At 33.2% G+C, this 22,701-nt stretch overlaps 15 protein-coding genes and 4 non-coding genes across 19 annotated transcripts; 9 read left to right on the forward strand and 10 right to left on the reverse strand. All coding sequences in view use genetic code 6, as the record gives it.

Annotated features, from left to right (window-relative positions):
* Window positions 1–884: 884 nt before the first annotated feature.
* On the reverse strand, window positions 885–957 carry SS50377_t20119. The gene has a single exon. It is a non-coding gene; the product is annotated as a tRNA-Asn (tRNA).
* A 191-nt stretch (window positions 958–1,148) lies between these two features.
* SS50377_27465 (uncharacterized protein) lies at window positions 1,149–2,603 on the reverse strand (the record flags this gene model as incomplete). The annotated part of the gene is made up of 1 exon (XM_067911251.1): window positions 1,149–2,603. One exon carries the CDS (start codon window positions 2,601–2,603, stop codon window positions 1,149–1,151), a length of 1,455 nt encoding a protein of 484 aa, XP_067761938.1.
* Window positions 2,604–2,955: 352 nt separating this feature from the next.
* On the forward strand, window positions 2,956–3,028 carry SS50377_t20114. The gene has a single exon. It is a non-coding gene; the product is annotated as a tRNA-Asn (tRNA).
* A 920-nt stretch (window positions 3,029–3,948) lies between these two features.
* SS50377_27466 (uncharacterized protein) lies at window positions 3,949–4,560 on the reverse strand (the record flags this gene model as incomplete). Its single annotated transcript, XM_067911252.1, has 1 exon — window positions 3,949–4,560. One exon carries the CDS (start codon window positions 4,558–4,560, stop codon window positions 3,949–3,951), a length of 612 nt encoding a protein of 203 aa, XP_067761939.1.
* A 2,805-nt stretch (window positions 4,561–7,365) lies between these two features.
* On the forward strand, window positions 7,366–7,438 carry SS50377_t20115. Its single transcript has one exon. It is a non-coding gene; the product is annotated as a tRNA-Asn (tRNA).
* Window positions 7,439–7,660: 222 nt separating this feature from the next.
* SS50377_t20116 lies at window positions 7,661–7,733 on the forward strand. The gene has a single exon. It is a non-coding gene; the product is annotated as a tRNA-Arg (tRNA).
* Window positions 7,734–7,803: 70 nt separating this feature from the next.
* On the reverse strand, window positions 7,804–9,036 carry SS50377_27467 (Delta tubulin; the record flags this gene model as incomplete). The annotated part of the gene is made up of 1 exon (XM_067911253.1): window positions 7,804–9,036. One exon carries the CDS (start codon window positions 9,034–9,036, stop codon window positions 7,804–7,806), a length of 1,233 nt encoding a protein of 410 aa, XP_067761940.1.
* Window positions 9,037–9,228: 192 nt separating this feature from the next.
* SS50377_27468 (uncharacterized protein) lies at window positions 9,229–9,837 on the forward strand (the record flags this gene model as incomplete). The annotated part of the gene is made up of 1 exon (XM_067911254.1): window positions 9,229–9,837. One exon carries the CDS (start codon window positions 9,229–9,231, stop codon window positions 9,835–9,837), a length of 609 nt encoding a protein of 202 aa, XP_067761941.1.
* Window positions 9,838–11,273: 1,436 nt separating this feature from the next.
* Window positions 11,274–13,709, forward strand: SS50377_27469 (Histidyl-tRNA synthetase; the record flags this gene model as incomplete). The annotated part of the gene is made up of 1 exon (XM_067911255.1): window positions 11,274–13,709. The coding sequence occupies one exon, from the start codon at window positions 11,274–11,276 to the stop codon at window positions 13,707–13,709; it is 2,436 nt and encodes an 811-aa protein (XP_067761942.1).
* A 12-nt stretch (window positions 13,710–13,721) lies between these two features.
* Window positions 13,722–15,293, reverse strand: SS50377_27470 (Na+ driven multidrug efflux pump; the record flags this gene model as incomplete). Its single annotated transcript, XM_067911256.1, has 1 exon — window positions 13,722–15,293. One exon carries the CDS (start codon window positions 15,291–15,293, stop codon window positions 13,722–13,724), a length of 1,572 nt encoding a protein of 523 aa, XP_067761943.1.
* A 129-nt stretch (window positions 15,294–15,422) lies between these two features.
* SS50377_27471 (uncharacterized protein) lies at window positions 15,423–16,136 on the reverse strand (the record flags this gene model as incomplete). The annotated part of the gene is made up of 1 exon (XM_067911257.1): window positions 15,423–16,136. The coding sequence occupies one exon, from the start codon at window positions 16,134–16,136 to the stop codon at window positions 15,423–15,425; it is 714 nt and encodes a 237-aa protein (XP_067761944.1).
* Window positions 16,137–16,349: 213 nt separating this feature from the next.
* Window positions 16,350–16,835, forward strand: SS50377_27472 (uncharacterized protein; the record flags this gene model as incomplete). Its single annotated transcript, XM_067911258.1, has 1 exon — window positions 16,350–16,835. One exon carries the CDS (start codon window positions 16,350–16,352, stop codon window positions 16,833–16,835), a length of 486 nt encoding a protein of 161 aa, XP_067761945.1.
* Window positions 16,836–16,837: 2 nt separating this feature from the next.
* Window positions 16,838–17,554, reverse strand: SS50377_27473 (uncharacterized protein; the record flags this gene model as incomplete). The annotated part of the gene is made up of 1 exon (XM_067911259.1): window positions 16,838–17,554. One exon carries the CDS (start codon window positions 17,552–17,554, stop codon window positions 16,838–16,840), a length of 717 nt encoding a protein of 238 aa, XP_067761946.1.
* A 154-nt stretch (window positions 17,555–17,708) lies between these two features.
* SS50377_27474 (uncharacterized protein) lies at window positions 17,709–18,704 on the forward strand (the record flags this gene model as incomplete). The annotated part of the gene is made up of 1 exon (XM_067911260.1): window positions 17,709–18,704. One exon carries the CDS (start codon window positions 17,709–17,711, stop codon window positions 18,702–18,704), a length of 996 nt encoding a protein of 331 aa, XP_067761947.1.
* A 12-nt stretch (window positions 18,705–18,716) lies between these two features.
* Window positions 18,717–19,457, reverse strand: SS50377_27475 (uncharacterized protein; the record flags this gene model as incomplete). Its single annotated transcript, XM_067911261.1, has 1 exon — window positions 18,717–19,457. One exon carries the CDS (start codon window positions 19,455–19,457, stop codon window positions 18,717–18,719), a length of 741 nt encoding a protein of 246 aa, XP_067761948.1.
* Window positions 19,458–19,502: 45 nt separating this feature from the next.
* On the reverse strand, window positions 19,503–20,597 carry SS50377_27476 (CHY zinc finger domain-containing protein; the record flags this gene model as incomplete). Its single annotated transcript, XM_067911262.1, has 1 exon — window positions 19,503–20,597. The coding sequence occupies one exon, from the start codon at window positions 20,595–20,597 to the stop codon at window positions 19,503–19,505; it is 1,095 nt and encodes a 364-aa protein (XP_067761949.1).
* A 416-nt stretch (window positions 20,598–21,013) lies between these two features.
* On the forward strand, window positions 21,014–21,466 carry SS50377_27477 (Flavodoxin; the record flags this gene model as incomplete). The annotated part of the gene is made up of 1 exon (XM_067911263.1): window positions 21,014–21,466. The coding sequence occupies one exon, from the start codon at window positions 21,014–21,016 to the stop codon at window positions 21,464–21,466; it is 453 nt and encodes a 150-aa protein (XP_067761950.1).
* A 15-nt stretch (window positions 21,467–21,481) lies between these two features.
* Window positions 21,482–22,060, reverse strand: SS50377_27478 (TATA-binding protein (TBP); the record flags this gene model as incomplete). The annotated part of the gene is made up of 1 exon (XM_067911264.1): window positions 21,482–22,060. One exon carries the CDS (start codon window positions 22,058–22,060, stop codon window positions 21,482–21,484), a length of 579 nt encoding a protein of 192 aa, XP_067761951.1.
* A 55-nt stretch (window positions 22,061–22,115) lies between these two features.
* Window positions 22,116–22,700, forward strand: SS50377_27479 (uncharacterized protein; the record flags this gene model as incomplete). The annotated part of the gene is made up of 1 exon (XM_067911265.1): window positions 22,116–22,700. One exon carries the CDS (start codon window positions 22,116–22,118, stop codon window positions 22,698–22,700), a length of 585 nt encoding a protein of 194 aa, XP_067761952.1.
* Between the last annotated feature and the right edge of the window lies 1 nt (window position 22,701).

The raw sequence follows: 22,701 nt of genomic DNA on the forward strand, positions 1-22,701 counted from the left end.
AATTCTGACATAAGAGGATCCCGATGGCTGTCCTTACCGCTTAAAAGACCTAGGTTCTTAGGTTCTAGCATATTTCCCTCTCAGAGTAATAATTACTATCCCTAATGCTCTGCTTTCGGATCGTAGTTGCTGGTCTTAGCTAAATCCTGCCGTGGTATGGCCATAACTAGGCCCTATTGAATGCCGGATCTCATTGCTAGCAGTCATTTAGCTTTAGTTTAAGGTACCAACTACACTGAGTTACCATCGTCTTCATCTATTTAAATATCTCATCCCATATATCCTGGTTCTAGTGCCCGAGGTAGAGCAGCACGTGGTCATAGTCTTGTCCAGGAATGACCCACCGCATATCCACCAGAAGGGGGCCAATTGTCAGCTATGAGTCTCATTTATCCCACCTAGAAGCCAACCCATAATGCACATGCTGACTGCTGTGCCAGCGAGATAAGTGGTGGGAGGTCTTGATGATGGCTGCCGAACGCGGAATATTTTAGAATATGATGGATTAAAATGTTATCCACGTGGTGTCCGGTACAGTGCATAGAAAGACTAGGTCACGCCAACGTAACACTTGGTGTAGTGCGATCTTTCTCATCTGACACTACTGTAAAATCAAATGCTGCGAAAAGGTTGGTCACCAGCCTACCATACTAGGATCGATGTATGGACTCCAGGACGGAGCTCACTACTACTACTACTACTACTACTAGCATATGAATTATTTACCTCATTCTGCGGGAATTATCATTCAAATCTTAAATTTACACTCAGATATATTTACTTAAATCCATATATAAACATATAATCAGTTATTTCAAATTAAAGTTGCTAAATTGAGATAGATATGCATTTATTTATCATTGAAAAACGTATAAAAAATAATTCGCCTTTTGGCGGGATTGAACCGTCGACCTTGCGGTTAACAGCCGCACGCTCTACCTGCTGAGCTAAAAAGGCATATATGGAGATAAATAAATCTAATTTTAATTATCCTAACTAATCAAATTATCTAAATATAAGTCTTATTTATCAATAGTACCTTAACAGTAAGTAATAATATGAGTTCAGAAGCATCATATACTTAGTACAACTAAAATATTCTAACTTTTTGCTAATATCCGTTAAAATATAATAGCCACGAAATAAGATCACTCAACATAATCTAATATATCTATTAACTCATCCTTTCTAAGCTCAACCTCCTGCACTCCTTGCCTCATCCTGTCAAGTCTCTGGAGATCCTTTCCACTAAGCCAAGAATTTGCTCTGTCTTCTTCAGTACCAGACATGCCACCGCCAAGAATTCTAATAGCAGAGTTTCTACTATTTTATGCTGTAAATGAATTAAAATACCTCAAGAATTAAAGAGATAATATATCTTTTTCTAATGCATATAGTTCTAATGACACATTTGACGATAATTAGTCTTTAACTTATCTAATAAGATTCTTATATGAATCCAATGCTCCATTGAAATTAAATAATGAAGAATTCTCTATCTAAACAGTTAAATAATGGAATACAATGAATTTACATAAATTGGGTGTGAATTTATCTGTTGTGCAACTGATTGTAGCCTTGATCAAATTTTCTGGTGTTTTTCTACAATTAATATCTCCATATAATTAAATCAAGTTGAAAATGATATTATCTTCATATTTCATACCGACAATCATTATTCTTAATCTATCAAACTCTTTCCAAGCTTCTGATATAGAATCAAATTTCCACAAACAGCTACTGAATATTTCTAAATAATTTCTATAAAAACCAAACATTGCAGTAAGATCACCGCTTAAAACTCTAAGGATTCTTTCCGAATCGCAGATTTATACTTCATTCAATGAATCAAAAACAGATTTCCAATTTGAAACTTTACCCGCACACACTACTAAAGCTAATCTATTTTGTTTATGATTTTCTAAAATTTTGGCAGCTTCTGAAAACTTACCTATGGCTAATAATAAAAGGACCTTTTATGTCAAATCTGTACATCTACTAATAGACTACAATAAATATTCTTCAAAAAATTTTTTCAATGTAAAATATCTCGAATCTTTCTCTACCTATTCATTTTCTTCTTCAAATGTTAGTTAATACATAGGTATTTATGAATGAAACTAGGTTCCGAATAAAATAGCTAAAAGCTGCATAACTGCTCTAGTTATTTAAAATTCATTATTCACATCTGAAATAGTCATATTACCATTCAAATCAAATGAAAGTCCTGTTTCAGTTTTAAGTGGGTTTAAACTTAAAACAGAAAAAGCTTATGTTTAAAGCTAAATTGAAGGGTGTGTTTCAGCTAAATTTAAAAATAACTAAGTAGTCTCAGGAGATTTTTAGTATGGTTTTAGTATTTCTGGTGATTAAAATTATGTTAAAACTTAATCTGTATTAGAAATTTGAACTTTGTTATTCTAGAAATAAATAGCTTTCTATCTTGTAGACGTCGCAATACAATAATTTTATTACTTCAAAAATTTCTTTGGTGGTGGCAATGGTAAAGCTGAATTCAAGTCATATTAATTATTTGTCTAAACTCCGGATATTTCCATTTTAGATAATGCTAGATCAGCATCCATATTATGAGTTTCGAACATTTAAAAAGATAAAATTAATTAGTATGTATAACATATAATTTATATTATGATTTTAATTATTCTGTAAGGATCTCCAGAGACTTGACAGGATGAGGCAAGGAGTGCAGGAGGTTGAGCTTAGAAAGGATGAGTTAATAGATATATTAGATTATGTTGAGTGATCTTATTTCGTGGCTATTATATTTTAACGGATATTAGCAAAAAGTTAGAATATTTTAGTTGTACTAAGTATATGATGCTTCTGAACTCATATTATTACTTACTGTTAAGGTACTATTGATAAATAAGACTTATATTTAGATAATTTGATTAGTTAGGATAATTAAAATTAGATTTATTTATCTCCATATATGCCTTTTTAGCTCAGCAGGTAGAGCGTGCGGCTGTTAACCGCAAGGTCGACGGTTCAATCCCGCCAAAAGGCGAATTATTTTTTATACGTTTTTCAATGATAAATAAATGCATATCTATCTCAATTTAGCAACTTTAATTTGAAATAACTGATTATATGTTTATATATGGATTTAAGTAAATATATCTGAGTGTAAATTTAAGATTTGAATGATAATTCCCGCAGAATGAGGTAAATAATTCATATGCTAGTAGTAGTAGTAGTAGTGAGCTCCGTCCTGGAGTCCATACATCGATCCTAGTATGGTAGGCTGGTGACCAACCTTTTCGCAGCATTTGATTTTACAGTAGTGTCAGATGAGAAAGATCGCACTACACCAAGTGTTACGTTGGCGTGACCTAGTCTTTCTATGCACTGTACCGGACACCACGTGGATAACATTTTAATCCATCATATTCTAAAATATTCCGCGTTCGGCAGCCATCATCAAGACCTCCCACCACTTATCTCGCTGGCACAGCAGTCAGCATGTGCATTATGGGTTGGCTTCTAGGTGGGATAAATGAGACTCATAGCTGACAATTGGCCCCCTTCTGGTGGATATGCGGTGGGTCATTCCTGGACAAGACTATGACCACGTGCTGCTCTACCTCGGGCACTAGAACCAGGATATATGGGATGAGATATTTAAATAGATGAAGACGATGGTAACTCAGTGTAGTTGGTACCTTAAACTAAAGCTAAATGACTGCTAGCAATGAGATCCGGCATTCAATAGGGCCTAGTTATGGCCATACCACGGCAGGATTTAGCTAAGACCAGCAACTACGATCCGAAAGCAGAGCATTAGGGATAGTAATTATTACTCTGAGAGGGAAATATGCTAGAACCTAAGAACCTAGGTCTTTTAAGCGGTAAGGACAGCCATCGGGATCCTCTTATGTCAGAATTTCGCCTAAAGAGCCTGCGTAAATTGCATTTTGGATTTATCACTCACTCTTTAATGAATTCGGTAACAAGGCTCACAAAACATAAACAGCTGATATGCTGATCTTAGTAGTATATAAACTACATGAGGAGAAGGGCAGATTCTTCCTTTGGAAGCTTGTATCGAGATTAGTCATTTTTTGATGAACTCACTAGAATGTACCATTCCAGAGTTGTCCGTGTATTCATCAAAGAAAACCAGGGTTAGGAATTCTCCTGATTGTAATTCCTTCCTATGGGAAAGCAGAGGTTCAAATCCCACTTATCGAGAAGCCTATCGTTGTTCTTGCCGAGCAGCGTGATGATAATTACGATATTCATGGTCATTATGCACACTCTGTTTCGCACAGAAAGTATCGAAGCTCTTGTGCTTTAATGCACGCATTACCAGATGTCTCGAAGGGCCTAAATATGTTCTTCGGCCGTCTATTGAAGTACCTCTGCATTGGGAATGCTGATTTTTAAAATTATATATTAATCATGTATACGGAGGGAACCTTCCCACCTACTAAGTCCATTTGCACGGTAAACTGTAGTGCAACAAGCATTCCGTTACTATGGAGGTATTAATAGTTTCTGATCAACCCACGGCGCCGAAATATACGATGATCCATCCATTTCAATGTTACAAATCCAACTTATTCCCAGATGACCTGCTGGCAATCACATCGTACTCACGCCCCCTAGTTTACCTAGTCTTGTATTGATCTTCGGTGTCTCTGCATCACCATCCTCACCTTCTATGAAATTACCGATGATATCTAGATTCTACTTATGGTACATTACGATCCTACACAAGATAGATACTAGGTTACTAGACACGGGAACTTAACATTTAAGATTAGCTACAATCTGTTATTTTTATTTAATACATATAGTTTGTAATATGGGTATCATAGATTTATATTAGCAAAATTTGACCACTAACATTATTCAAATTCAGTAAATTAATGTATATAATACCTTGGTTTTACGAAGATACTCAATATTTTATGCTTCACTTTGCTATAACTTATTTATAACATTTCAATACTATAAAAGTGGTTATTAATAACATATTTAATTGCTCTAATGTTCTATAATCAATATGATATCAACATTATCATATGAGTATAACTTACCTGGGGACAACTTAGCAGTCTTATAAGTTCAAAAAATAATTGGAAAATAACGCTTTTTAGTTTCTACCACTCCTCAAATTTCTTGCGCTGGCGTGCGTAATCGCTATCAGTGCTCCCTTACAGACCCGAAATAATGCTAAAGTCCTTTTTCTGATATTAGCTACGACTCTAGCACCATAATTTGTGAATGTGCCAATGACACCGGTGTCATGTGTCGACGATGCAGCGATCTACGCTAAAGGCATCTACCAATTATACGCCCATATAGAGGGTGAAAGCTAGGTTCTGTCCAAGAGGATCAAATAACCGTATTAAATGCATACCCGTAGACACATATAAGTGCCTCCAACGAATAGTGCCACGCTATTTCCTGATGCTCGAGCTGCCATCCGATGACACCGTACAGTGCATCAAGTATGTGAACAATTTTGTCACAAACACTCCTGGCACCGTATGCGCGTTCCATACTTGGCCTAGTGCGGGCTGCATCATGGACGATGCCTGCTTCATCATCGCCGTGTACATGTGATACACTAAGTTCCAGACCTACCGCTGCTCGGTGTGTATGAATAGCCACTCAGTAGACATCCATATAGGTATGTACCAGTGTGGAGTACAAAGCTATTGTGGAGCGAGGATTGCAGTCGAACATATATTATGCACGATTGCCGCCTCGGTGAACAGGCATAGCACAGCATCCATAGGATGCCGCCCTATAGAGGTGGAATACGGCATGTATGGGCTCTCTAGCGTCGCTGGGGTGTTCGTTTGCACGGAGAAGAGCCGGGCCGTCGTGAGGGATATCATGTTAATCAGAATAATTTTATCGCTCCCCACTGACCACTTCAGATTGTTATACGCACACAAGCAGCCAACCTGGGTATACCACGGCCAGCACACTTGCGATCTCCAGATGCATGCATATATTCAATGGCAAGGCTGCATATTTACACCGATAGCCCTACCAACGTGCAGATAACATGGAGATTGCACAGGTGTAGGGTCACAACGGCGCGTCCAGTAACCTTATATACACCTGAGCCCGTACCATATCCTTTGTAGGAAGCTGCTCCAGGATCGGAGTGCAGGGGATGCCCTCATCCTCCTGATCATTGATTAAATAATGATAGCACAAACAGATAAAATTAATTTACTGGTGCTGGGTAGAAGTTTTACACTTGATTATACATAATTTAACCTATAAAGATCTCTTAATCAGAATCATTTCGTACAAATTCCGACTTAATAATGTATATCTATCAAAATTCACTGTATTCATCAATTAAAAGATATATAATCCAAAATTTTAAGAGGACAAAGTCTTCCTATTACTAAAAAATAAGAATTATCGTGTGCTGGTGAAAATCTACTTTATCCAAATTATTTTAAACTTCAAAATTTCACATATTTTATCTTTGGAGACTGCATAGTCATATGAATTCGCTTAGTAACATTTATTTCTTATTGTATCTACCATTATTAAAAACAACAGTTTTGACATAGAATTAATCAGCCCATAAATATATATGTCATCTATTTACTATAGCAAGTGATTTCCCAGCAAATCTGTCACACTAATATGTGATAACTTGTTTCAATATCATTTATGTACTACAAAATGAAATGGACAAATTTAACTAATCCATATAGTAGCTTTGACGGCTTTTTGTTAGATTTATCCCCGCGAATATGACCAATCATATTCTGTTTATATTTAGTTTAAAGTAATCAGAGTTTTGATACCAATTTCATGCAAAGTTTAGCCTGTTAAAATTTATCGCCGATTTTCTATTTCCTCATTGTAGATTTAATTAATGAATACTCCGATTCAGAGATAATTATATCTAATTTTCAACTTGTATATATCTATAATTAACATTTAAATATTTACTACAGTATTTTAAAATATTTGCAAATATAAATTTTATATTTATTATATACTTACTTATTCATAAAACGTAACTTCTTATGGTTACAAAGTATTGCTGTTACATGGCATAGTTGTTTGAAGGTAACATAATGCACATTGTGAAGTATCGTCATAAACTGATCTGTTTGTATAATATATTACAGTAATAATAGTTTAACGGAGTCACAATAAGCGAAAGTTCGGTAATATTAGATACTATGATTTAAAGTGTTAATATTGTTATAGTTCGGAGATACGCATTCAGGTTATATTTAATACGCTATAAGATCCTCTCTTGCACGCTATAGTTTCGAATTTTAGCACGAAAGCTCTACACTCGCGGCCTATCTTGATAGTCTAATACTATGTATCTTATTACAGTTACTAAGGTATGCCTTTTTAGCTCAGCAGGTAGAGCGTGCGGCTGTTAACCGCAAGGTCGACGGTTCAATCCCGCCAAAAGGCGAATTTTTCAACTTACATCTCGCTTCGAATGGCTGAGGTGCACCTCACAGACCTCCTAGCTGCGTACCAGGCCGGCACACGCACCGTCAAAAATCTGACCTCTGACGTCATCTGCACCTCTGCCCCCCGCTCCACCGGTCACAGTCTTATCCGAATGCTCGTATTATAATTATATATGCACTAAAGAAGTTAGTGTTTTATGATCTTAAAAATAAATAAATATGCTCCAATAGCTCAATGGATAGAGCGCTCGCCTCCTAAGCGAGAGGTTGTGGGTTCAAGTCCCATTTGGAGTAAATTTATTAACTAATAAAACTATCACATTATCTTAGTAAAAAAATATTCTAAATTCAATCCAATTAGTTATCACCCAGAGTAATCATAAACAACCTGTCGCATTTGCTAAACACACTATTACAACACTTCCTTTCCAACCCCAAATTTCTCATACAAATGCATATATGCACCAACTGATAATTTGCGCACCACATCATCACAGATCTCAGTAATTTAATCGTTGAAAATTCCACAATTAAGCAGAGCGCTACCCATTGGCCCACCTAACCAGGAGTACTAAAACCCCTTCATTTATCCTTAGCAAGTTGATCTAAGCATCTTATATGATTCTGAGTAACTACTTACTTCATTTTTTAAAATAGCCCCAAAATCACCATTGATATATTCATAACATCCTTTTCCACGCATTACTACTAAGCTTCCATAATTCTTAATTTCATTTTACACTTTCCACTCCATTTAACTGTCACAGCTTGCACCACTAATGCACATTTGCCTAATGTATTTTGCTATATTAAAAATTTTTCTTTCTGTCGCCTGAATAGGAACTGTAGGTGTTGTTTTTGCACATAAAATATTCATAAAAGGAGATTTTGAACAACTAAAAATTTCTTTTTCAACACCTGCCAAAATACCCCCAATATTATGTGAGATTACTTCGTTTAAAACATCAAAATTTGGCCGAGTTTTCACACCTTTTTCTTTCCTGATTGCCTCTGCCGCTTCATCATTTCCTAGTAATAAAACACTGTGTGAAACTTCTTAAATAGTGCTCAAGCTCAATAATGCATTAAAATTTTGAGTATTGACTTCTCCAACTCGAAATGGTAGAATAGCATGTGAAAAAATATCGTTTTTTGGGTGTTCTTATGCAATTTGGTTAAGAAGAAATGAGCCGAGGCCTGATCCAGTGCCTCCAGCCAGAGAAGATGCTGAAAAGAATGTAACAGATGTATCTGCATGCTCCAACTCCTTTCTGAGTTTTTCAGTGAAAATTGTAGCTATTTTTGGTCCGTGAAATGCGAAGCCATGTGCCCAATTATTTCCCGACCCGGATTAATTGAAAATAGCTTATTAAGGTAGATAAGTGAAAGGAAGTTTTTAGTTATTAAGACATGCTGAATGTATAACTTTGGGCTCCATATCTATTAAAAGTGAACGTGGAACTAGAGTTTATGCTTTTGGAGATTCGCGGAAAAGAGTACTAAAATTTGTTTCAGAATGAAGATTAAAGTTATGGCATCTTTTAAGAATCTCTGGCATAATTTGATTACCATATTAACCGAATTAGAGTGTAATCATTATTTGAAAAGACATTAATATATAATATTATATGTAATCAGTTTTAATAATTATCAAAAAAATTGCCCTCATTTCAAACTGGTTTAATATAATATTCAAATATTCTAGTGACAACTTTATATATGTTATCACTAAAAAATATAATATAGTATATTATTATATTATAAATTACATATCTTAATCACATTGAAAATGCCATACCGTTTTACTTCCCCTTCCACTTAGATTGAAATATACATAGGCTTCGACAAATTTGAAAATGAGAACCTAATAAAATATGCATTTCCAGGAGATATTTGGTTTCATGTCGATAAATTTTCTTCAGCTCATGTATACTGTAGAACTTTAGGAGAGTTCACATTCGACACACTACCCGAAAGCCTTATTGAAGAAGCTGCTGAATTAACAAAATCGAATTCAATAGAAGGATGTAAATAAAGTCGAGTTTGTATTATCTATACCCCTGCTGATAATTTGCTTAAAAGTGGTGATATGGATGTGGGAACAGTTGGATACAAGAATGATTAACTAGTAAAAAGAACATATGTTGATAGTAAAAATCGAGAAATGTTGAAAGATTTTAAAAGATAGATAATAGAGGATCGAGACTATGATTTTTATTCAGAGAAGATAAATTACGAAGCAGGAATTAAGAATGCTGAAAAAGCTGTCAAAAGGGCAGAGCGGAATAAATAAAAAGCTGAAATGGCAGAAAAATTAAAACAAAAAAAGGAGATGGATTATAGTCATTTGTATTAAAATGTTTAGGAACAGCAAGGTGATGTAGAAGATTTCTTCTGACTATTATACGTTTTAATATATCAAACTATATATTGCTAATTTTAACTTAATTAGTTAACTAAGCTTTCAATTGCAGTGTTTAATGATTTTGATAAATCTGCAAAGAATAAAAATTTATAAAATTTATCAAAAGAATAAGGATAATCATAGTAGAATATAATTTATACATATGTTTGGCATAAAGTTATTAGTAAAAGATATGTTTTATAATTATGTAATATTTTTAAACTTTCAAATTGAAATTGTTTATGCAGGTCAAATCTATTTTTGATAGATCTCTTCCTTAAATTTATAATTGGATGCTAAAATGGTATTAAATTGCGAATTTTTGATTTTTAAAGATATCCAAAATCATATTTGTACTGAATTAAAGACTGATATTTTCTATTGTAGCAATAAATAATGTAAACGAAATAAACTACTAAAAATTAGATCCAACAATTTCATTGACTGATCCCTCATAATACTCTGGATATGAGATATGATGATCATAGTACTATTTAATATTGAAAAATTTATCAACAAATAATATGACTTAATATTTTTTGGTAAAGTAATTTTCAAATTGTATAAAAACTGAATGTAATAGTTTTTAATTTAAGCATTGGGTATAGATTTTATAAATTGATTGTGTAGCAAGATAAATTAGGATAGTGTATACATAATGGAATATCTGATATGAATATCTTTGATAAATTTTATAGAATACGATTACTTTTGCATCTAGTTTTATTAAACGAGTACACTTTTTAAAATATGTTTATAAAATATCATTATCTTCAATATAATAGTAGTATACATTCCGAATAGTAAATTCAGTTATTATATTTCCTTAAAGTTACACATTGATACCATCAAAAGAATCTTATGTTTGAGTTAAAAATATGAAAAGTTTTCAGTTATTTTGAAAAAAATTATTCAGGGATATTAGTAATTTACACATATATAAAAGAAATAATCTCTAAGTTTAAATCTTATTACGTTAAGATTTATATTTAATTTAATGGAGATCCTATTCTAAATTATTTAAGATTAATACCTTGCGATAAATCAAACATTTATATGTTTATTGAAGATAATTAAACCATTCAGTTACATAGGAACACGTAAATATACTACTATAAAAATTTATATCTGTTATTTTTATATATTTATTAGTCAAATATATGTTATCTATAAGTTTTTTAATATATCCGTATAATCTCTTGAACTAATAACTATAATATCTGCCTTATATTTATTACAATAGGTTATCCTAAAGATTTTCTAAAGTGATTCTGACATCTCCAACAGAAATCTAGCTATCAAATCCGACATAAATATTCAGTATAATTGAAATAACTTTTTATGATATTATATATTATCATTTATTTTTACTTATTCTAAAGTATAATTATATATAATTATTTAGTTCTATCTATTTCCACTTCTTTAATATGTCTATAGTGGAGATAGGTGCTTCTGCATTAACTCCAGAAAAAATTTATGAACTTCTTCACAGTAAGGGAATAGCAATATTAGATTCATCTGTATCTGCTCGTTTTACTACTAAAACATCTATAGAATATATAGTTTCAGATTGCAAAACAGAAAGGGATTCAAATCTTTTAGCATTCATATTATAGCTTTTAAATACTGATAATTCTGTTCCTATTGAATAACTTTAACAATTAATTGCTGGTTTTCATGATAATAAAAGCCTTATTTCTACTCCTATCCATTATACTAATTTCTCAGCTTCTTCAGTTTCGTATTTAGTTTCTATCTCTACATCAGTTTTAACATTTGCATATTCTGTATTTTCAGAGCTAGTATGTATTAAATCTGGAGCTTTTATGCAAGAAAAAGCATTTACTGTAAGAAATTTCAATCAGGTAGCGAAGAATCTTAGTGAAGAAGTTAGAATTTATGCCAATGGATCAAAGAAACATGATTTGAAAAAAGGAGACTAGAATAATCAGTTTTTAAACATAGTTAAATTAAAAGAAAATGACATAATCTTGAGATAAAAGGCAAGAGAGGAACTGAAATGTGGTGTTTATCAAGATGGTATGGAGAACTAGATATAGTATTAATTTTTTGAATCCTTATATTCATCATTGTTAAACGCTTATTAAGATTCAGTATATAGAGAATTCAATTTGAAACAATTCAGTCACATAGATGGAAATTGGAAACCAACCTAACTCATGACTCCAGTTTAAACTTCACCATTACTTGAAGACCTTCCAACACTGCTTTATTCATAACTTTAATCTGAATTATAAACTTCAATTCATCTCCTTTTAAGTGCACAAAGTGCTCTTAAGAAGGGTAAATTACAAATTGGAGAGGGAGTAATGCTATTTTTGAATCAACTTTCTACTTCTTCTCCCACAAACAACTTTCCACGTCTTTCAGTTATTTCCCTCATTCTTAAAAATACAATTTTACCATCAAATCAGTCACATAGAGTACCAATCCCACCTCCTGGCACTCGTGATCTTTTGCCTAACTAAATGCACTCTAGAAAGCTTGCATTAAACCTTATTACTGAAATTTTCGAGAAACACGGAGCACTTTAAATCGAGACTCCGACGTTTGAAACAAGAGCAGTATTGATGGGAAAATACGGTGAGGACCAGAAACTGATTTTTAACTTGGAGAATTTTGGAGAAGAAATCTGCGCTTTACGCTACGACTTGACAGTGCCATTTTCGCGGTTTTGTGCCACGAACGGAATTAGCTAAATAAAACGTTATCAAATAGGTAGAGTCTTCAGACGTGATAAGCCCGTTATGGAAAAAGGCCGTTTCCGCGAATTCTATCAATGTGATTTTGATATTGCTGGAAATTATGCTAGTAATGTTCCTGATGCCGAAATATTGTGTGTTATCAGTGAAATTCTTAGTGGACTGAAATTAGGAGATTTCACAGTTATAGTTAGTGATAGAAGAATCTTAGATGCCGTTATGGGCCTCTGTGGGGTATAAAATGACAAACTAAGAGCTGTATGCGGTTGCGTAGATCAATTAGACAAAATAAGTCAGGAAGAAGTTATCGAGAAGATTGTCGGTAAAGGTGTAGACCGCGAAATTGGTGTGAATGTGATGAAAATGCTCGGTTTTAAGTCCTCTGGATAAGAGTTTTAAGATAAAGTCAAAGAACTAGAATAAAACCAGGAGCTATTTACGGTTATTAAACCTTATTTGGAGGATTTAGCTGAGGTACTAAATTATCTCAAGTTATTTAACGCATAAGCATTGAAATCGATAGTTATTGATTTTTCACTTGCTAGAGGTTTGGATTATTACACTGGTATGATATTCGAGGCAAAAATGACCAAGACAAACTCTTCAATTGCAGGTGGCGGTAGGTATGATAAGTTGCTATAAAACAATATACCAGCAGTGGGTGGAAGTGTAGGAATTGAGCGTATTTTTGCATTATTAGAGCAAAAATCCTCTCAGAAATAGCTTCTCCACGTTTTCATAGCCGCAGCCCCAGGTTCTAGCTTAAAGGAAAGAGTCAGGTTAGCAGGAATGTTGCAGTAAAATAATGTAAAATGCGGATTATGTCTGAAGGATGCTGGGTCTCTTAAGTAAATGAAGAAGGATATAGATGAGGCGGTGGAAGCAGGCTGCAAATTTTGTATTTTCTAAGGCGGTGAAGAAATGGAAAGAGAGGTTTTATAAGTTAAAGACTTAGAAACAGAAGAGTAAGTAGAAATTAAGGCAGATGAGATGTTGTAATATATTTTACAGAGATTGGGTGCTAAATATATAGAGTTCAGAGACTAATGGATGAAGTGGATCGTTCAGAGAGTTTAAGAAGGAGAAATTACGGTTGATGATATGATGAAGATGATCCAAGAACTGAATACCAAAGAGTGAGAAAAACACTAATCACATCACAAGTTAGATCTCGGAAAGATTATATTCCGATTCAGTGTTTTCTAAGGGCTAATCGTCCACCGTGTCAGTTTTACCAAAAGCGATTTTCCAGGTCAGCTTAATACTATTCTGCCTACAATACTTCTTTAAATAGTAATAGATAATTCCGACTGAAATAATGCCACTTATGACGTCATTTATGTTGAAACTAGACATACTGACGTAAAAATTAGCCTTTGGACTCAGACCGTCGCTAGAGTAGCACAGAATTACGAACAACACCGGAATAAGCAGTATTTGCGTCACAATGGCCACAACGAATCCCTGCCAGAACAAATCTGCGGCCTGGCAGTAGGTGGTGCTCAGATACTGCAACGGCAGTATGATGCCGGATGCGCAGAAAATCCTGATGATGTCCGACGCCGTTTTGACGTAAAGCTCGTTTGAGGAGAACACCAGCGCCAGATAGTTTGCAAACGCGGCGACTGCGCACAGAAACGTGAAATTGAGCAGGCAGACGTAGAAGACGATGACGATGGAGAGCTGCACGAATCGCGTCTTGCGGCCCGCCCCGCGCGCGTACGCGGCAGCAGTCAGGTAGCTCCCAGTCGAGTTGTAGCATACGCCGGCGGTGACGTTGTATACCGTACTAAGCGTTCCCCAGGCCGCTAGAACCTGCTCGTAGACGGCTTTCTTCTGGTCGATATCCGGCGTTTCGTCGGCATAGCGATTCGCGATTTTCGTGATCAGCACCTGCACCGTGCCCAAAACGATCATGCCCGAAGCGCTGGAAATTAAGTCTATGATGCCGATTTTGCAACAATTCTTCAACAATTCGATTTTCCACTTCTTCAAAATCAGCCTAGGGCGAATTTTGACCACACACGTTTTCTATATCAAAATGAGTGATATAAGCAAGCTGGGGACGTAGCTGATGATGTTCGCGAGGCCGGGACCGAAAATTCCCATATCCGTTAAAAACAGGAAGCAGGGGCACATGATGGCCAAATTGAGCACCTGCTGCCCGATTTGCATGTAGAGATAAAAGGACATTTGGCCGGTTCCCATGAAAATCGCTAGCAAAACGTTGTACCAGATGATGAGAATGGAACCTGCCAACTGAGGCAAAATAAAATCGTAAGCTAGGCCTATGACCTCTACGCCATTGTGCTCGTCGACGAGAATACCTAAAATTTGACGTAGGCAAGGGACGAGGCAAACGGCGATTAAAACACCGCATATGGTTCCTAATAGGAGCATTTGCATAACGAGGGCCTCTGCGTGTTCAATTTCGCCTTTTCCAATGCAGTTTCCGATGCAGGCGGAACCACCTACTGCAAAGAACCAGCCGAACATGAATGCCAAATACTCAAATGGACCTGCAATCGCTACAGCAGCCAGCTACGCTTCTGCGTTAGGTTACGTGCGTGTTACCAAAATGGGAATTACGAAGAGATATAAAGCTGAAATTAGATATGAAATGAGTTAACGAGATGCTAAGGATGCTATTGTTCGTAATGGTGACTTTGATCCTAGTGTAATATCCTCTGCTGTGAGTTCGTTCGTCGGATAGGTAGAAGACATTAATAGGTGAAATAATTAACAGTTAACTTATTAAATAAAATATACATTTTTAATATGAAAAATTGGTATTCATAAAAAGATAAGTCAAATGTAAGATAAATTTTCTGATCAGAGTATGCATAAATCCCCTCATTATATTTGCACTGCTAAGCTAGCCCCAAAGATCGCAAGCAGGCACACACCGAACATCTTACTCAGTCTACTCTTTTTCTTTAAATCTTGCAATTTTGTTGATAGGTCGGTTTCGCTTTCACCGAACTTGGATTTTTTGTCCTCAATTAAATCCTCCAATTTCTATTTCTCATGCAGAATTTTCTCTGTATTCTTCTGTTATTACTATAAATCTAAATTTAGCTTTTCTATCATTATTTATTTTTCTTTTTGCTCAGCATTAAGTAGTTCGTGGGTATTTTCAAGTTACGATATCTCCTTTTCCAGAATTTCTAAATTGGTTTCAGCTTCCATTTGTGCTTTTTCCAGCGTCTCTAAGTTATTCAATATCTCGTTATTTTCATCTTCAATTTCCTAAATTATATCATCTTTCTCGTGCGATGCCGTTCTAAGAATTTCAATCTCGACTTCATAGTTCCTTTTTAGTTACTCAGATTACGTTTTCATTTGTTCAATTGTAAGCTCTTAATAATTTGCGTTTGATTTTAAAGATTTTAACTCTTCGAACACCATTCCTAGCTTATCTTCAACTTTTACACGTTCAGTTATTTCGCGTTAAAGTAGTTTTTCCGTTTCTGGCATACGAGAAATACGTGTAGATGGAGTTCTAATTGATGAATTAAGGTTTCCTAGGGTCGCAGTGTTGCAGGGAGAGACTTCGGATTTCTGCATGAATTTTAGGGGTTGGGAAGAAGTTATATTTATACATATAATAATAGTAATATTATTGTACTAGAATTATTGACCATATATAGTCTATTCAATTAATTTAAAGTGAGAAAATATAGATATAAATGATTATATACAAGAAATTTATAATTGTAATAATAACTTGTATATACTAAATAATAAATATAATTTATATAATATTAATAATACAGATTAATGTTTTAACCAAGTCAAAAATTAAAAAATGAAATCACTATTTCAGAATTTAAAATTTTTCCAGAATCATCTATACCAATTAAGTATTAAAGTATTTAGTAAACGCTGGATTCTACTGGAATCAAGTAAATGAAAGCACTTTTAGCATTAAAGACTAAAGAAATTAAAGACAAAGACAATAAAATTTTAGCTCTTTAAACATCAAATTAGCAGATCATTAAAAAATATGAAATGTAATCCAGATAAATCAATACCCTCATAAAGCAGTTTTAAGAGTCTGAAGAAAAATTATAAATATTAACCCAGAAACTAACATGGACAATAAAGTAGTTGAATCTGAGGGATGCAGAGTTAAAAATTAATGGTTTACGTAAGGAAAAGGGTAAGAAACTAGAAATAGTTCACTTAGTAAAGGATTTTTATGTTCCAAAACTGAACGTCACCCAAGAGGAGTTATAGATAATAAACTAGTATCTGACCGAGTGAGTTCATTCTATGAGCTTATAAGGACCATGTTTTCTCTAATAGGGTTTCTTTCGTTACATCTCGTACAGATTGGATTTTATCTGAACTGGGGACTTAGAACCTGGGAAAACTTAATATTCTGGTTTTTTATACATGTCATTGAGATGAAGTCCTTGTTTTTATGTCTGCTTAATATAATCAAATGAATGACCTTAACATAGCATATACATATCTCTCATTTTTACTGCAATATCCGCTTCATATTCGTTCATTTTAAAAGACAATGCGTTAGGAAAATCAGAGTTTTATTGCCCGTTTCTAGTTACCGGATCTGTGATGTTCTGAACTGTATTCTATTTCTATGTTTTAACTATTTACTAACCTACTTAAAAGCGGGAGTCTGGTATTGATGGTTTTTAAAACTAAAGTGTATCAAGAACTTTCTAAGGTTGAGGTCGTGGTCTCTCCTCTCGTAGACATTCTCTTTATGCCATAAATTGTTCTAGCTTGCCTTAATCAAAATCTTATAATGTGGTTCTTGTTGCTAGTCTAAGACAGTGATTCTTTTAAACATCTTTATGAGGATTATCAAATGCTGATACTAACCGCTTGACTGATTTTGGTCTAGACAATGGTCTTTATCCGGTTGTTGGTCTAGACCGAAGAGGTGTCATAGATCCTGTAAGAAATGTATGTTGTTTGTAGTCTGGATAGTTTGACAAAAATTCTAAGGATTTCATTCTAAATTGAAGCGGTATGTAGGTTATCAATCTTATATATATTTAGAAGGTGATGTTGCGTAAAAATTTATATATAAGATCATATAATTTGTTTAATTTATTATATGAACTATCCAATAATAGCATTAATTTATATCAATATAATTTTCACAAAATGACATTTTATCAATAACTGGCATTATGCCGATTCATGAATAAAGTTGTGCATAAATTAAAAAGCACTACTTAAAATTAATAAATTCTTAAGCTTACTAAATTTTCAATTGAATAAAGCCAATACTCAAACTAAATCACTAAAATACTCTACAATCTCCGAGAAATTACGTAATCTTACCAAGCTGATATTACTATAATTATGAAAATTACATTTAATTGTATTCGGTTTTTCTTTTAGTTCACTCAATACGATAAGAAATTATTCATTTCAATTATTGCTAACACCTCTACATATTTTCCTGAATCATCAATCCACTTTATTCCTTTTATATAATAAAATTTTCTTCCCTGCTAGATAATTTAACTCTTTGATCCTGAGACTGACAAGGAGAACCTGTTAAGTACGTTTTTCAGATTATTAATGAACCTATCGAAACAGCTTAAGTATGTTTAATAGAATGGTATTTATATAAGTTTTTTAGCTATCTATGGCTAGGTATATCAATTTTTTATAGATAGCCCTACTGATTTAAGGATGCGCTTCTTTTAAGGAAGACAAGATGCTTCTTAAAATTTTACATCTACTGTTAAAAATTTGATTGTAGGCAATATTGAATTTATTCCATCCTCAAACCTAGGATCTTTATTCCTCTCCTTATGTGATCTAACTGATTCTTACATTTTACTAGAACGCTGTTTGGAATATTTACCTGATTCGGATAGTGTGATAGAGAAATTCGTGCAACAGTTTGATGATTATTCATATAATAAGAATTACATCAAGTTATTATTAGTTTTTAGTAAAAATGAAATCTTGAATCTTGATTTTGATATATTAGTAATACAAATTTTATCGCTTAGTGAACATAGTAGTATTATTGATTAAATTTTATGCTTCTAAAATATACTTAGAGACGGAGAATGGGATCATATTTTGTCGTTTGAGTGGGATCCAGCAGATGGAGAATGGGACTTTTTGTAATGGGCGTAGTGAATATTTAAAAACTCACATAATTACACTTTCAAACTATGATTTTAGAATAATATGCTCTACACAGTCTTCTTTACATTATTGTAACTTTCTTTTTAAAATAATTCGTTAATGACCACTTTTGATCGGAATAATCCCAATCGAAGGCTTACAAAAAAGTAAAATTTTTGCTAACTACTATGTTGTTGACAACTATTGGGCTAATTTATGATGTAATCCGTAGTCAATGAGATAGAATTAATTATTACACTTAAGTACTGAATTTTATGTTATATTATGTATTTATATATTGTTACTTTCTAAGAATTTTATTATTTATGAGAGAAATATATACAACTGATCAACATTTGTTTCTTTATCTATTTTGGAGCCTTTAATATACTAAATGATTTAATACATCCTAGAATCAATAATTTGGATCCCAATACTTTTCACTAATCCAGGATAATATTAAAGAGAATGTATTCGGTCTATTTCATCTATATTTTCTTAATTATGATCAAATTATCGACAAATGAAATGTTTATGACCATTGTATGCTCCTTTAGAAGGCCAATTTCCGTATTATACACTCCTATTAGTAATTTTCATATCAAGCACTTTTTTAGGCATTTATTTTTAATATTTTATAATATGTATATATAAGTATATTATATCCATGTAATACTTTCTCAATTATATGATATAGTTATGCAACTATTTCTGGTATTCATATAACAGCCTTTATACGTTATCCTTAAATTATTTTAAGTGCATTTCATGTCAATATCTACTGTTAGCATATCTAAACTATCTACATCCTCACTTAATTGCTTTGCCCTAGTTCATCAAAATAATCATATATTCGTTAAGAAACTACGCCATTTCGAGCAGCTCAGCCTCGTTTCGAAAATTGTTCATTTCAATCATTTTGTAGCTCTCTTTTGGAGTGAAATTTCGATCAATAAATGTATTAACACTATCCAAACTGACTGACCTGAAATCACCTCCTTCTATAGCTTCCCCGTCCTTGGCGTCTCCAACAACCTGGCAGTTAAAACACTGGCAATTTGCGCACCACACACCGCAGTTTGAGCTGAAAACGCCGTAAAACTCACGTTCGCACTCTCTGCACAGGGCCTTACAATTTTGCATTTTGAACATAAAAAACTATCTTTTACGAATCTATTTCAATTTCCACTTTTCTCTCCTTTCGCCACAAATTCCTATTTTCAGGCAAATCGGACATGTTAATTTTCCGTAATTTTTGAAGCAGAAAACGTGAATTTGATGCCCACAGTGCAGAATCTGGCAGTTCTAGCTCATCTCGTCCAGGCAAATCGGACAGTTTCCTGAGATTTTGACGCAGTTGTGAGTTGCAAAATTGGATTTTTTGATGCATTTATCGCAATTATTACAATGCTGAAAATCATTTTTCTTTCCTATTCGGCAAGTATTGCAAGATATACAGTGAAAAAGTGGCTTAATTACAGGTTCTATAGAAGTTAATAAAGGGCAAAATTAGCAAATTTGTGAAGCTAAAACCTGGTCACAATTAATACAAATTTTACCCATTTGCTATGTTTTTGCACAGAATTTGCAAGCTATTTGAAAGTATTCGAATTTGTGGTCATAAGTTTCGTTGTGGCATCGCCTGCAACTTGTTAAATTTTTGCACACTTTACAAACGTAAAAAGCGCCAGAAACTTCGTGGTCGCATGCTAAAGCATACTGGACAGAATACGATTCAATGTGGGTTTGCTTATTGATAACTTTATTAACATTTTTAAGCAAAAACTGCTTCTCTTCGGTGATAATTGATTAGATAAAATGATCTTGAGTTCTATCTGCGTATGTGCGTGTTTAAACTAATACTTGGCGTGAGTTTTCGTCGATTTTATCAACTATTAAATTCATTTTATGTATCTTATTATACTATTATTATATGATAATATAAATTTATATACGATTAAATAAATAATATGATTAATATATTGTAAATATAAAATAATTTGATTAAATTTAGTTTAAGGAAGAGACAAATTAAATGAGAAAATAACTCGTAGCACTGAGATTACAATATATTTATATGTAGATATCAGTCTTATATGGAAAATAAGGTGTCAAAAATTAGTTATTCATTTATTAACATCTAATTCTAAACCAATTTATATTCGATATTGTAGATATTTTTACGAGTTTTAGGAAGTAATATTATTGTTAATTAATAAAAGTTTATTTATTTAGTATACAATTTGTATACTTTCAATATTTTTAATGATTGATTCTATAATAATATTAAATCAACAAAATTTATCTGATCTTTATTTAAAATGTCGATTTCAATAATTTTTGCCAGTGAATCCGCCACAACTTGTTCAGTAGCAAATTTAGCTTTTCATATTTTAGAAAAGAAAGGTATCTAATCTACAATAGCATAGGCAGATCAAGCAACACCTGATATGTTTAAGCAGACGTTTATGTATTTTACCTCTAGCTATTGTGTAGGCGATCATCCGAATGTAGCTATTGTGAATAACGAATTTTTCGCACACCAGAAAGAGTTTTAAGAAGCAGTAAAAGGATAAAAATTTGCTGTCTATGGTTTAGGTAGCAAAAGCTTCAAAACTTATAATGCTGCGGCTGAAAAAGCCGAATAAGTATTCTCAGCTGCTGGTGGAATTAAAATTATCGATACAATGAAAATTGATACTACTTAAGGTAGTGGTGAAGATCCAGAGGAACTAGTACATGAATTCATTGATAAATTCATTAACAGCATGTGAGTGAACGTAATATAATCATTATAGTTTATCGCTATCAATCTCCTGAATTGTGGTACCATAAAAACATCTCTCTATCCCTAGCTTTTATAGATCGATTAACCCTTACTCCGCTTCTTCTGTACTTCTACATCCTAAAATCACAAAACTACCATTGGGCTACACAGTAATAATAAAGCGTTTACCATCTTAAATTTTAGTATATTTTGCACCAAATCTTGCCTCAATATCAAAATCAGCACCTGTGATCTCACAAAATTTATTCAAGTCAACATTTTTGCCATAATCGCCAGTTATTAAGGACTAAAAGACTGAAAATGAAGTTATTTGGTAACTATCATCTATTTTTCTTAATAATTATCGAACAAAAATAAAATTTTCTCTAACAGATTTTATAGTATCAGAGCCTAGAAGAGTTATAAAACCAGCTGCAGTAAGTTTGAAAAATGTGTTGTTGTGTGTGAAAAAAATTACTGCTTAAGAGTGATGCATTTGGGCGATAGGCAATATTTCATACACTTTATCAAGAGGAATTGAATTAACTTTAGCCTGTGCTGTATAGTGATGTGGTTATAAGGTTAATTTGAAGTCAGTCATTATAAATAAAATTAATAAATTATATTAAACCATATTTTATTATATATTAGTTAAGATGTATTTATTTGAAATAAACATATATAATTTTTATTATCTTCATTGCATTCCTTAAATGGAAGGTATTTAATATGCGTTTCCTATGAAGTATAGCTATGAAGCCCCTGAAGTTTCTTTCTATGCACCTTCTGATGATACTTCATGTGGGTCAGCTTATGCTAAAGTTGCAGACTCAGAAGTTTTTGTTTCTCTTTCAGTTTTTCTTTCACCATCTGATGTTTAAGCTGAGATAGATTCAAAAGAAATCTCATCTGAGTTTGTTTCAATGGTATTTAACAGTTTAGAACTTGCTGTTCCAAAATAATAAGATGATGATTTCTTACTTTTTAAAATCAAAATTTAACTTGTTTAAACTGGTGGAAGTGATGATTATGCAATTGCATTATGCTTAAATTAACTTGCAATTCATTCATCTATTTCTTTAGATACTCGAGAAAAACTATTTGTCAATTAGCTTGATATAAATTTCAGTATTTTCGATTCGTCTGATGTAAACCGTAAATTCAATGGATGTAATCTTTTGTAAAGATAATAACTCCATGGAAAATTTGAGATAAAAGATATCTGGTAGGAAATATGGTGAT

This window comes from Spironucleus salmonicida, chromosome 7 (assembly GCF_000497125.1).
Source record: "Spironucleus salmonicida strain ATCC 50377 chromosome 7, whole genome shotgun sequence".
Lineage (NCBI taxonomy): Eukaryota > Fornicata > Diplomonadida > Hexamitidae > Spironucleus > Spironucleus salmonicida.